Here is a 12,918-nt window from a genome sequence, read left to right as displayed (position 1 = left end):
GAAAATGAAGGGAAGGGGAACCTGATCCATCTCACTAATTGCCTTGTAAACCCAAGGCCGGGAGCATGGCTCTCTGCTAGCGTGGTTGGGTGCGAGATGATATTTGACATTCTTCCATTGGATGTGGAACTTCCTGGCTTGTCTGGGGAAACCTAGAGCCAGTTTTGTATGTGATTTGCTCAGAGGAGAGACATGTGGTAGGGATCAGACTCTTCCTCCCAGGCTGCTTGGGGTATATATCTGGATAGGAGAAACCAGAGGAAATTATTGTTTTCAGGGGATAATTGTCCTGGTTACATGGCTGTGAATATAGATTCGCACAACTGAATTCCCTTGTGTCCAGAGAGAGAGAGAATAACTGAGAAACAACATATCCATAATGTTGTTTTAAAAAAACCAAAACCAACCCCTTAAACTTTTATGCCGGTCGTCTTGGCACATTAGATTGGAGGAAGTTGCATTAATAGACTAGTGAATTAGTTTAACGTTAATTTCTTTAGACTGCCAATTGGACAAGAAATTGAACTCTGTATGCAAAGCTTTGCATTATTTTAAATGAGGTTGTAGTTTCAATGAAATCACTTCAGACCTGTGCATTCCTTTATTTAATCTATAAAATGATCTTTTACATATACTATGGTTAAAAATAGCATGACTCTCCTTGATGGGTGTCAATGTTAAGATGCCCATCCCACGACATAAACTAAATAACCACACAGCAATTCAGCTCCTCGTTTAAAAGTCCGAGAGGAGTTATGAGTCTGCCACTGGTGTCTTGAAGGTCATTTGGCTCTTCTGGACAAACTGGGAAGGTGAATTTCAGTTCAGAAGCCTCTCCACTGAGAATGCCAGACATCCAGCTCCCAGATGCTCAAATCTTGGATCAGTCAAGAAGAGCATCTCTGGTGGTCTCCATTGCTGCTGAGGGATAAATGGGTAAAAGTGGGTGTCTCAGATAGCCAAGATATGCAAGGCTTTATAGATCAATATCAATATCGCTAATGTTTATACCATGGATGCCAAGTACAGAATTTCATGCCTTTTAACTTGTCTTTCTAGGTGGGTTTTGGGGAGTTACCGTTTGACAGCACCGACAACTTTAGCAGCTGTCCTGATGTGTGTTTTCGAGTGGCAGATTACAACTTTTTGTGCCATAAGGTATGCGCTTACATTAGACACATCCCAGTCCATGTACACATCCTTCCCATGACCCCAGCATGAGATAGTTAGATAGACAGCAGGGTAAGCTAAACTTAAAGCACTCTTTTTAATGAAACAACCCAGCCTGCCTCCGTTACAGGGTAAAGAGATTTGTGAATTGCAGTAAGAAACATCTACATTGTCTCACGTGCTGTCAGCAATAAATCTGAGCCTGTTGTTGGAAGTGTTGGATCCTGAATAGTTCAGGATGACTCAGTGTAAGGGTGGAACTGAAAACAGAACTCATGAATCCTGACTCCCAGGCCTTTAACTATAACTATATTGCTATTCTAAATTAACTGTCACTCTAGTTGAGATCTATTTTTTGCTTTGGGGGCAGTAATGCATAAAAATAAGAGATGAAAGAAATAGGAAAAAAACCAAGTCTATCAGAGTCTAAGGATAAAAACCCAGAGCATTAGCAGAGGGTGTGGTACTGACTCTGTGCCTTAGAACTTGCTTAATGAATTCCTGAAAGTTGATCCCTTGCCTAGTGCTGGGAGATGCTAGTGGTGGATTTTTCCTTTCCCATCCAGGCATTTTTCTGTGGCCGCAGTGATTACTTCAAAGCCCTCCTTGAGGATCATTTCAGTGAGAGCGAGGAGCTGCAAACTCAGCCCACCATCCCTGTGGTGACCCTCCATGACATCTCAGAAGACATCTTCATCAGGGTTCTCTACTACATCTACAGTGATGACACTGAGGTGAGACCAGCCTACTCTCTCCTTTCATTGCCTTCCAGTTATGCCCAAATGTCTTTGCAGACATGTCATCTTGTAGCATCCTAGTGCTGGTTTGGTTAAACACCACTCACTCATTCTCCCACCTGTTTTGAAAAACCTCAAGAACCCAAATACCAGTACCTCACTTTAATCCATGTTGTAGGCTAGGCCGAGACTGTTTCCTGAATACCTCAATGCAACCACTCCTAAATATATATCTTTCATCCCAAATTAATATCTTCTGAATTAGGATGCACATTACTTAGGCCAGATACATGATGTCGGGCTTTGTTCTTCTCCACAGAACGCTGTTTTGCGGCACTGGCTGCTCTCAAAGGCACATGATCAGAATTCTGCCACTAGATGGCAGCTGAAAACGTGTTTGCAAGTGTGCTAAGGCTGTTTATTTACTATTGGCATTGCAGACTATCATTGCTAAGCGTACAATTTGGTCAAGGTGTTCACGGATTCTGTGACTTTCCCAGACCTCCGTGACTTCTGGGGTAAGGCCGGAGCAGTCCCGGGGGCCACTGCTGAGCAGCTGATCGGCCCGGCCTGGCCACTGAGCAGCTGCAAGCCCCAGCTGTTCTGTTTTCCGCCCACCCCAGGGTATTTTTAGTAAAAGTCAGGGACAGGTCGCAGCTTCCATGAATTTTTGTTTATTGCCCACAATCTCTCCCTGACTTTTACTAAAAATACCTGTGACTGAATCTTAACCTTAAGCTTTGCATTTAAAACAAAAATGATTTGTATTGTGGAGCGCCTAGATGTCCCACTCAAGGATCAGGGTCCCATGGGCTAAGCAAACGACAAAAAGATGTCCCCTGCTTCAAAGAACTAACAGTCTAATTAAAAATACAGCCAGTACTACACACCTTTTGGCAACATTGAAAGGGTTAATGATGCTGATGAGCCAGTTTGTGTCCTCTCCAAAGCTTAAGACTTTCCTGTGTGAGTGAGACCGTACCATTACTACTCTGGCTTACCCTTTGGTTTTGGTGTGGTGTGAGCACCTGCACAGCTGTGACCTTATTCTTGCTGACTATCTAGACTATGGGCAGCAATATAGAATCTGGGGTAGGCAGGTCAGGACCCAAGCATAATTTTTTCAGGCCTAGTACAAACTTGTAACATGGGCCCCTTCCCACACACACACCCATGGGGGTTGCAGGGCCCCCCAGGGCATCCGGGCCCTGGTAAAGTGTACCCTTTTTCCCCCCCATGTGGGGGCCCTGAGGCAGGGAGGTGATTTATCAGACAGGAAGTCACTGGCTGGCATACCGAGGCTGCCATTAATACCCTGTAGTACCCTGTACTTCCTCACATTAACTCATTTGTCTCACAACCTCCCATTGTCCATGCTCTGGAGGACAGGTGAAGTGGGAGGTGAGGCGCTCTAAGGCACATCAGAATCTTGTCACAGCACTGCAGCCGAACCCAGTTCCACAGCACCTTTTTGAACCTCCAGAATCTGGCTTGCTCTCTGTTGTTGCTAAGTAGAAATGTTTCCAAAGTGGAGCCCTAGTTGCAGACTTCCCTTTCGAATGGCGCTTCGCATGCTACCTGTTTGTGCACTGCACATGCCTGATGGCCCACCTCACTTAAAAACAACTTACTGTCATTAAATTATGTTACTCATATTTTCCAGTGGCTATTTGAGACCCAAGCCAAATGGGTTTTGGTGGGAAAAGGCCATCTGTTTGAAAAACTATATTAATGTTTTCTTGATTATTTTTCCTGGCAGATTTTCAAAGTTCAGTACTTTGTACAGTGTTTTTTCTTCCCAGGCGTGACTCCACTCTATTGCCAACATCAGCAGAGTTTACACCCTGCATGACCTCACCCTTTTTCAAAAGATTTAAAGTTCTGTCACTGTTGTGTCCTTCACAGCAGCCTATATCGTCAGTGAAGGGGGAATGTGTGCGTGTGTAGTTTTGATTGGAAAAGATAAGCAGCTGAGTGGAACTTTTATGAATGTTTATATAAGGGAAGTTTTAAAAGGAACATCACTGATTCTGTTTTTTATTGAGCAATGATCAATCAAGCACTGGTGTTTTCAATTTTGTTAAAATGCTCATGACCTCCTAGGTTCCCAAAGCATCATATTAGATGCCATAGTAGAGAGACTTACAGTTACTGTGAGGGTGAAACTCAAGCTATGTGTGGTAAAATTCTCCTAAGGAAGGGGTAGGAGCTGTGCAAGCTCATGTGGAAAAGTCATGAACTTGAGAAAAGTATAAAGAGGGCTTTGGACTGTAGGTAAGGTGAGAGGGAGCATAGATGTGGGAGACCTGCTTCTATAACAGCACTTGATGAATAACCCTGATGACTTGCTGCTGCTGCTTTGAACCGCATAGTTTTGTTCTAGTACTTTAACAACTGTTGCAAGCCTCAGATATGCCTCTAATGCACCTTGTGTTCTTATGTACAATTTTTGCCACAGTGTGCAAGAATTCACACCACCATTCCAATCACACTGGCTCTGAGTAATCTGGTCTACTCTAGTACCAGTGTGGACAGCCATGCAAGCACTTAATCCTTCTAGTGCAATCCCATTTTGAAATGATCATCTGTAACAGTGTGTGAATGTGAGCAGCACTGCAACTGACCCAGAATGGCTAGAGTGGGGGCACCACGCCATTGCAGCTTGCACCGGTGCACCTTGCAACTGTGAAGTTCTGTAGTATAAACATACAAAATTTCCTTCTCAGAATCAAACATGACCTGGTCTCTCTCAAAGCACATGCATGCCATGTCCCACAAATCCAGATGGGTAATGCTGCTCCTTACAATTCCTTTCATATTAGCAGTAGCAAAACTGCACAGAAGAGAACTCTGGTTTCAGATTAATGACATAGATGATTGACTAAAATAAATGTCAAGGATTTGACCAGCCAGGAAAAAAAGAAGAGTCTGAATGAGGCTTAGCACTGTGGTATTTTTGGTTTAAAAAGACATTATACAAGAATATAGTCATCAGATCTTTCTATTTAACAGGGTGTTACCATATTACAGAGTGAGCATCATTATAACACTTATGTTATTTCTAGAGATTTCATTAAACTGAGTGAAAGCTTTGTGTATACATATTTAACACAGACCAGGCATGTTGATCAAGTGTTAATATTAAAAAAAAATTAGACAGGTGTGCTGGAATTTTTTTTGCAGGTGAATGTATTTTGTCTGAATATTGAGTACAAGGTAACAAAATATCCAAGGTAACAAAATATCTGTCTGTCCTCTCTGTTTTGCTGGGTACGTAATTGGTGTGTACATTTTTCCATAACCACATGGTTTATTTTAATAGACCATTCCTCTATGACTGGGCTAGTTTTCTTTTTCCAGAGAGAGGGACCAGTAGCCTGTCTGTTACATACCCAGCATAATAGACAGAGGACAGACAGATACTTAGGTATTTGGTTACCTTTTATTCAATATTCAGAGAAAGTACATTCATTTACATTCTGCAAAAATAACCCAGCACACCTAATATTTTGGGATATTAACACTTAATTGATATGCCTGGTCTGTCAACTGTGTGTACATAGAGCTTTCACTCAGTTTAATGAAATCTCTAGAAGAACATACGGGTTATCATGATGCTCACTCTGGAATATGGTAACACCTGTTAAATAGAAGATCTGGTGACTATATTCCTATATAATGTCTTTTTAAACAAAAGTGAACTGTTCTAACGATTTGTTTTGTTTCCCATATTTCCATGGTAAGGATTTGTGAACTTGTAAAACTTCCTAGATATATTTTTTAAAAAAAACCCAAAATTTGTCAACCTAGCTATGTCGCATAGGGGTATGAAAAATTCACACCCCTGAGAGAACTAGTTGAGCCGACCTAAGCCCTGGTGTAGACATTGCTAGGTCAACAGAAGAATTGTTCAGTCAACCTAGCTACCATGTCTTGTGGGGGTGGATTAACTACAGTGATGGGGAAAACCCCTTCCATTGCAATAGTAAGGGTCTGCACTATAGTGCTGCAGTGTCGTAATTGTGCCGCTGTAACATCTGTAGTGTAGACACAGTCTCAGTCTCTCTTATGGTGGCACGGAGCACTCTAACCCAGGGTTGGTACTCTTGCACTGATGGTTGTCCCCTGACTTCAGGAAATTATTCCTGAAATTGGAGGTAAGGGCAGTCTGTCTCTGACAGAGGCATGTGGTGTAGGCAGGACTGACTTTCTGGTGATTTCTTTGCATTACCAGCTGTCTCCGGAGAATGCCTATGACGTGCTGTGTGTAGCAGACATGTACCTGTTGCCTGGGCTCAAACGCCTGTGTGGGAGAACCTTGGCTCAGATACTTGATGAGGACAACGTTGTCAACATCTGGAGGATTGCAAAGCTGTTCCTGCTGACCCGACTGGAAGACCAGTGCACAGAGTATATGGCAAAGATCATTGAGAAGGTATGCAAAATCCTTCCCTAAAATGGTTCAGGTGTGGTCACTAAATGTGCATCAAAGGGTTGCCATGGGTTAATGGAACTTTTCGCTTCTGAAGATGTTGAGTCATAAGTGAAGTGAATTTTGTAGTCACACCTTGGTCCACAATAGGTGTTGCCCGCCTCCCAGTTTGACATGACTGTTGAAAAAGATTGCAGTTATGGACTAGCGTGAAGTGCTGCCCAGATCATTACTGAAGTGCACCGGGGTGCCGTGTGCATGGGTGATGTGGGAGTGTTCGTCTCCATCCACGACTCTTCCTGGTGCAATTAGTTCTTTTGTACTGTAGCCCCAAATTCATTACAACCCCTACAAAGCAGATTATAGAGGCTTCCATGGGGAAAACATATTGCTGCTGATTAACTAAGTGCCAAATCTTTTTATTACACTGGAATCCGATTTTGTAAGGGTCCATTTGCGCATTCCTCCCCATTGCTGCTTGGAGATCCAGGAGTCAGTGATGTCTGCAGAGAAACAGTGACCATATGGCAATGACAGTCTCAGTTCTTCCACTAGGTATTTTGGTTCCTAGATGGGTCAGTAGTTTTATATAAATGGCTCTAATTAACACTCCTACATGAGCTGTAACACTCTTTACCTGCAGCTGAGAGGCTCTGAGAAAGGCGTGAGATTATTTCCTGCCTGTGAAAACAGTGAAGAAAGTCATTTCCAGATAGATTTTTCTCACTCAGAAGTGCCATTGATCAATACAAATGAGGGAGCCAGCACATCAGCATATGATCTGAACTGGGATCTGGAAACGGGATTTGACTCAAGCTGAATTAACTATACGAGCAGTGATCGGGAAAGCTGAATTCTTGCCACTTGGGCTTTGCCTAGGCTAAGAATTTTTGGGCATTCTCCCATTGTTTTACTAATGTTAGGTACAGCAGGAGTGCTGGAGGAGGGAGGGCTCCAGGGGGCCACGGACTGTGTGCCTACACTGAACCTGGAAGGTCACCATAGACTGAGAAAGGGGAATTTAGTCTCCTTGGGCTATTCAGTTCTTGACACTCTGTATCCCCGTTGTTGGGAATCTCAGCAGAAGGGCCAGCTATGGTGATGACCTTGTTTTGGTCACTTTCCCAGTGGTAATTAAGCTAAGACTGTCCAACTCATTTCACAAATATAGGCTGCTCAGCTCTCCAGACTGAGCTAGATTTGAACTAGTGACTTAGTGGTGAAAGGCTGTACATCACAATGCCACTTCCCATCTGCTTCCAGCTCCCCTAATCGATTTTTTATCTTCATCCTTCCAGCTGGTGGAGTTGGAGGAGTTTGCGGCTGCGGTGAAGGAGAATGCTGAGGCGGTGGAGGAACGGCAGGAGACTGATTCCATCCCCCTGGTTGATGACATCCGCTTCCACATCACCAGCAATGTGCAGACTTATAGTGCCATCGAGGAGGCCAACCAAAAACTAGAGGCACTAGAAAATCTCCTGGCCAGTATAGGGCTCGAGTGCTGAAGTCTGTAAATCCTGCAGTCGTATGCAGAGAGCAGCCTGTACGACCTCCAGTGGTTTGCCGCTGAGTGCAAGAACATATGAGTCGTAGGCAAATGATTTTTCTTTTCTCTTTCCCACCCACCCCCAGCATGGTTTCTTTTTAATTCATTCATGGCTGGACGCTCGCATGTTTATTTTTTCCTTCTGTTAATAGGATCCCAAAGGGCAGCCTAGTTTGATAGTTACTCCTTGTACCATGAAGCCCTGAGAGGGAACTGCCAACCATATGGCTAACAGAGCTGTATTAATGGACTCAGTGAGATTTAGCCCGATGAGCTGCCCTACCCTCTTAGCCAACTATGCATTTCTGAACCTGGTTCAAGCCAGGGTTCTTGTATAGTTATCATGGGAACAAAAATGGATTATGCTCAGTGTAAAGGAATCTATTAGAATTAAACAGGCTGGTCTTCCACTGTCAGTATTATGGGGAGTTAGCAGAGAGGATGGCACTTTAATGGGGCACAGGAATGTTGCCTTATAGGGGCAGTAGCTGTCTTCACCTGCTGTTCCTGTTTCTCAGTCATAAACTACTGGGATCCTCCAAGCATTGGCACCTGGATTTGCACCCTCAGGGTAGTAAGGAAGCTTTTAAATCCACATTCTGACAGATTGTGACAGCGTATTCTTGATTAGGAGGGGCATGGAAAAATTGAACGATTTCTTCTCTGGATACTTTCTATAATGCATGATCCAAATAGAGATACATTAGAGAGCAGCAGGAGAGAGATCCAGTCTCCTAAAGAGCCAGTAACTTTTCAAAGGCACTAATGCAGAGGCACTGCCTTTGTCGCACTCTAGCAGGGGAGAAACTCCTTTCCTCTCAGAGTTTCCACATATATATTTTTTGGCCTGTTGTGTCAGGATAAAGGAGAGATTTGTCAAGGTTTAAGGGTGGGCAGGTAATTTTGACAAGAAAAAGGGAGCTTTACAAGTCCTGTCTCAGTTCATCAGTCCTGCTCTGTAGGTTTCTGACTTTTCCTCAGGCTTAAAAACCTTGAGTTCCTTCTTCTTCAAGAAGCTCATTGTTCATCCTTGCAAATGTGTTTGGGGAGTCTTCCTCTGCGATAGATAACATCTTTCAGAAATCTGGCCTGCCTTGGCTTTTTGAGATTGATGGCACTGTTTGGTTTGGGGTTTTGTTTTTTTTTTCTTCTCTCTTAACATCAGTCAACAGGCTACAACTCTTGCCCTAAGTACACCTAATCATAGGGACTAATTCTCAAGAGTCTTGCTCCCTTGCTGTCAACAGACTCTTCTTTGTGAGCCAACCTCACCTGTCTCACTAGATATCCCTCTTTATTGTTGCACTGTTTCTAGAAACCCTCAGAAGTCGAAGAGCAGCAAGAGTTTTATTTGTACCTCTGTTTTGTGACAGCATGGCTGGAAAGTTGAAATTTTAGAGGGCATTAGGGTGATGAAATTATTTCAGGTTGGATTTAGTGGTCCTGTGTGCTGATACTGGGTGATATTCCAAAGAGACTGTATTGCCAGGATGTAGGATAATGACATCCTCTGTTTGTTAACTTGTCAGGCTATTTTCTTGGTGTTGGCTAGAGAGAGGAAGGGGCATCTATGGTCCCAAAATCTTGCCTGCACCCAGATTTGTTCTCCCTTAAATCTGGCTCTTGTCACAAGAATGTACTATGGCTGCTAGACTTCCTATAGTTGTCTTCAGAGTACCACGCTGTTAATGGACTTATTATAATATAGGATTCACTGTCAGGTTTTCCCAGAGAGCGAAGCATGGGGGCTTAACTGTTCTGACCTTTTAGAGAGTCCTAGGAAGCGGATGGCTTACTGGTGGGAGACCTAGCACAAAGGAAGTATTGTAATGTTGGGAATTTAATGCTGCCAAGGACTTTACAGTGCTCTGTGTTACTAAGTCTCTTCAGAATGATGTACAACATGAGTCTTGATTTGTCAGGAGAAGGGAAGTGGATTCTTTCTGCAGTACGTGGGGCCTAGGAGGGAGAAAATTGGGCTGTTAGCTGCAGGGGAATCCTATGAAAATGTTGGTGCTGCCGTCACTTTTGGATTTTGCTTTTTACAGTAACTGCATAATGCAGGGGTTTAAAACCACAGTTTAGTGACTTGTGCTTTCTTGTGTTGGCACTGTGGGATTGTTCATACAGAGAGTTGATCTGGATCCCCATCAGTTCATCTCACCGTGCTTCTGGTAGTGTTTTTCCAACATAAGCAAGGGAAGAGATTTAAGTGTGCTCCTGCATGGCCAGGACTATGTTACGTAGGCTGTATGCTGTCCTTTTCCATCTGCAAGCCTGGCTTCTGATATGACTCTGACAACTAGCCAAAGTGCATTTGGTGATCTTGGTTTAGTCATGAAGTTGCTACATAGTTTGGGCAGGCCGGCACCCCAAAAAGGCTCCGTGTCGGTAGAGTAGCAGGTATTGCCTGCCGGGGTTGAGCTGTGTCGGCAGGGTTGTGCGTGGAAGCCTAGGAATAAATTAGCAGGTCAGAACTGAGATGCGCTGTCAGACCTATGAGTTTTCAGTTAGGTATTGGCTTTTCCAACCCCCAGAGGATTCTTCTTATCCATATTTATGTGCTGTCTCCTGCAGACCAGGCATCTTTGAGGAATGCTATTCGAGCAGGGTCTGCCTCTATTTGTTTGAAATTTCTGTGGGCAATAGTCAAGTTTTCTGGGTTGCTATTTGAAGGCAGGTGCCGGTATCTTGGTTCTACACTGTGCATGCGCATGCATGCCTGGTCCTGTATCAGAATGGATAAAATCATTCCCTGGCTTTGGAATAGTGACATAGAAAAGGAACTGCATGTTCTGCTCTGCAAATGTGTGCATTTCTGAACACCTTAGGTCTGTGTTCATCTGCAGAGCACAGACTAGCTCAGACAGAATGACAGGACAATCAAGTTCTGAGAGCCAAAGGTAACCTGAGCTGGTGAAGCCTGTCGCAATTTGAGATCTGAGGGGAAGGGCTGGTTAGAAGACTAATTCTTATGTCAGGGGAAGGAGTGAGTGTTGTCTCGCCCTCTGAGGTGTCAGGCTTTTTAAAGATCCTGCAAAACCTGTTATTAAGAAACAATTTTCTCGCTAAATTGGGACGATTCACTTCCATTTCTCTTTCCTTTATTACGAAAGATGACTTTGTATGTAAAGATGATGCTCGGGTTCTTATTACCTCCTCTCTGCTCTTGCTGTATGAATTCCTGCTTGCAACACAACCTTCCTTTTCAAAGCAATTGATGTGACATTCCCCCAAAAGATTACGGGCAACCAATTTAGATGGATTTACACCAGCAGTGAATTTGGCCTTTGCCCTCAAAGTATGGGGTGCATTGGAAATAAGATTAAGGAGCAGGGCTGTTGAGAAATACACTATTCTTTTTCATGCAGGTAACTTAACTCTTAAAGTAAAAAGACAATGGTACAAAAAATGGGTGAAATGGCAGCTGCACAGTTTTGAAGTATTTTCCATGCAGCTGCTCTTAAATGTGTCCATTCTTGTCTCTTTAAGTGGGGAGCCAATTTAATTAGAAGGTTGCAACTTGTGGGATAAAAAGTCAACATGGCCTTTTTATTTTCCTCCCTGGTAATGCAGTTCTGTTAAATGTGCTGGATGAATTCAGAACACCTCATCTGTCCAGTTGTATGTAGTGGCTAAATCTCTGAACTAAACTGGATTGTCCAGTTACTGAGTATCTAGGGATCTTTCATCTCTCTTCTTCTTGCAAAACAGAGCTAGGAAAAAAAACAGACAAGCAGGTGCTTAATGTACAGAACAAGTTCCTTAATTGAAAAATAAACAAACTGGGTTGTAATGTTGAACTCACTTTAGTGTTGCAAATAATTTTATTGCAAGATGAAAAATTAGGATTTCTCTTCTGTTTGTCTTTTTTTGTGTTTTGTTTTGCTGTCCCTATCCTCTTAATTTACTAATAGCAATTTATTGAATTAAGAAAACTGTAAAGTTTATCAGAGCAGCAATATATTATAATAAAATATTTAAAAATGTAATGTGTGAGCATGTGTGCAGCAATAAAAAAAATGTATATTTCACTATGTCTGTCTCTGCTGCTGTCTGTTTGTAATGAACCTAATGGCATCTGTGTGGCTTTATTTCTGAAAGGACTCAGGTGGTCCATTTAGCCTGCACTTGCCATCCCCACCCACCAAATAGCTAGCTTTTTTCTGCTCCCAAACAGTGTGTTATGGATGGGGGGAATGTGTGCTTCCATCCTCTAGTGGACCAGTCATATAATCCCCGATACAACCCATACTTTTTCTGAGGAGGCACTTCTTCCATAACACACTGCGGTTAGTGAGACTTGAAGGGAGCGTGACAGCAAACAATCACTAGAGAACAAAGAAGGGGTCTCAGGGAAGAGCATTCAATGCCAGCTAATGAGCTAGCCATGTTCCCAACAGTCTGTTTGCCAGGCTCCTGAGACAAGCTCTGAGAGAAGGAAGTGTAAGAGAGAAGCTCCCCATTCCCCAGTGTTAGCTGACTAGGCTCCAGGACTGGAAAAGACCAGGAAGCAAGTTCACAGAAAGCTCCAGGCTCTTTCCATATTGATTTCAAAGCATGGTGCAAAACAGGCTCTTCATTGGAAAGAGAGAGGAGAATGCCATGTGAGGCTGTCTGAATCGCTCTTATAAGAGAATGGGGGAAGGAAGGGCTGGCCATTGCTGTCCTCTTGCTAGGCATGCTGGGAAAGGGGAGGAGTCTGGGGCCTTTATAATTCAGGCTCCTGTTGCTCTAAGCTAGTGCTTGGGAGAACTGCAGCCAGGAAGAGTGCTGTCTTCTGGGCTGAGAAGATCCGGGGAGGTATGACCTGTGGAAAATACAGATAAGAATCTGGAGGGGCTTTTCTACTTGAATAAGCTTTTATTTGGACTTTATGTATGCTTATATTGAAGAAACTCCTGGGACTTGTATCACTGAGTATTTGGGGGAACTGATTTCCTTGTTGTTAAGGTATAATAATCACCCTGTTAAAGGACAAGATGAAGAGGTTCTCTTATCCCACCATAATTGGGTGAACAGAAACATCCTGA

At 43.3% G+C, this 12,918-nt stretch overlaps 1 protein-coding gene across 2 annotated transcripts in view; it reads left to right on the top strand.

The window, feature by feature from the left end:
• The window catches only part of ABTB1 (ankyrin repeat and BTB domain containing 1), a 31,304-nt gene extending 19,382 nt beyond the window's left edge, over positions 1-11,922 (top strand). For both annotated transcript variants that reach the window (XM_067544284.1, XM_067544283.1), the window contains 4 exons: positions 1,060-1,158; positions 1,737-1,904; positions 6,142-6,342; positions 7,638-11,922. In XM_067544284.1, coding sequence (XP_067400385.1) covers positions 1,060-1,158; positions 1,737-1,904; positions 6,142-6,342; positions 7,638-7,844 — 675 coding nt within the window. In that variant the 3' untranslated portion in view covers positions 7,845-11,922. The remainder of the gene's footprint in view (positions 1-1,059; positions 1,159-1,736; positions 1,905-6,141; positions 6,343-7,637) is intronic.
• The last annotated feature ends 996 nt before the right edge of the window (positions 11,923-12,918 follow it).

Source organism: Emydura macquarii, unplaced genomic scaffold, assembly GCF_026122565.2.
Source record: "Emydura macquarii macquarii isolate MOO-44397 ecotype Brisbane River unplaced genomic scaffold, CSIRO-AGI_Emac_v2 contig_968, whole genome shotgun sequence".
In the NCBI taxonomy this organism is placed as follows: domain Eukaryota; kingdom Metazoa; phylum Chordata; order Testudines; family Chelidae; genus Emydura; species Emydura macquarii.
Note: the sequence above shows the minus strand (reverse complement) of the source record. Positions and strands in the feature narration are given on the sequence as shown.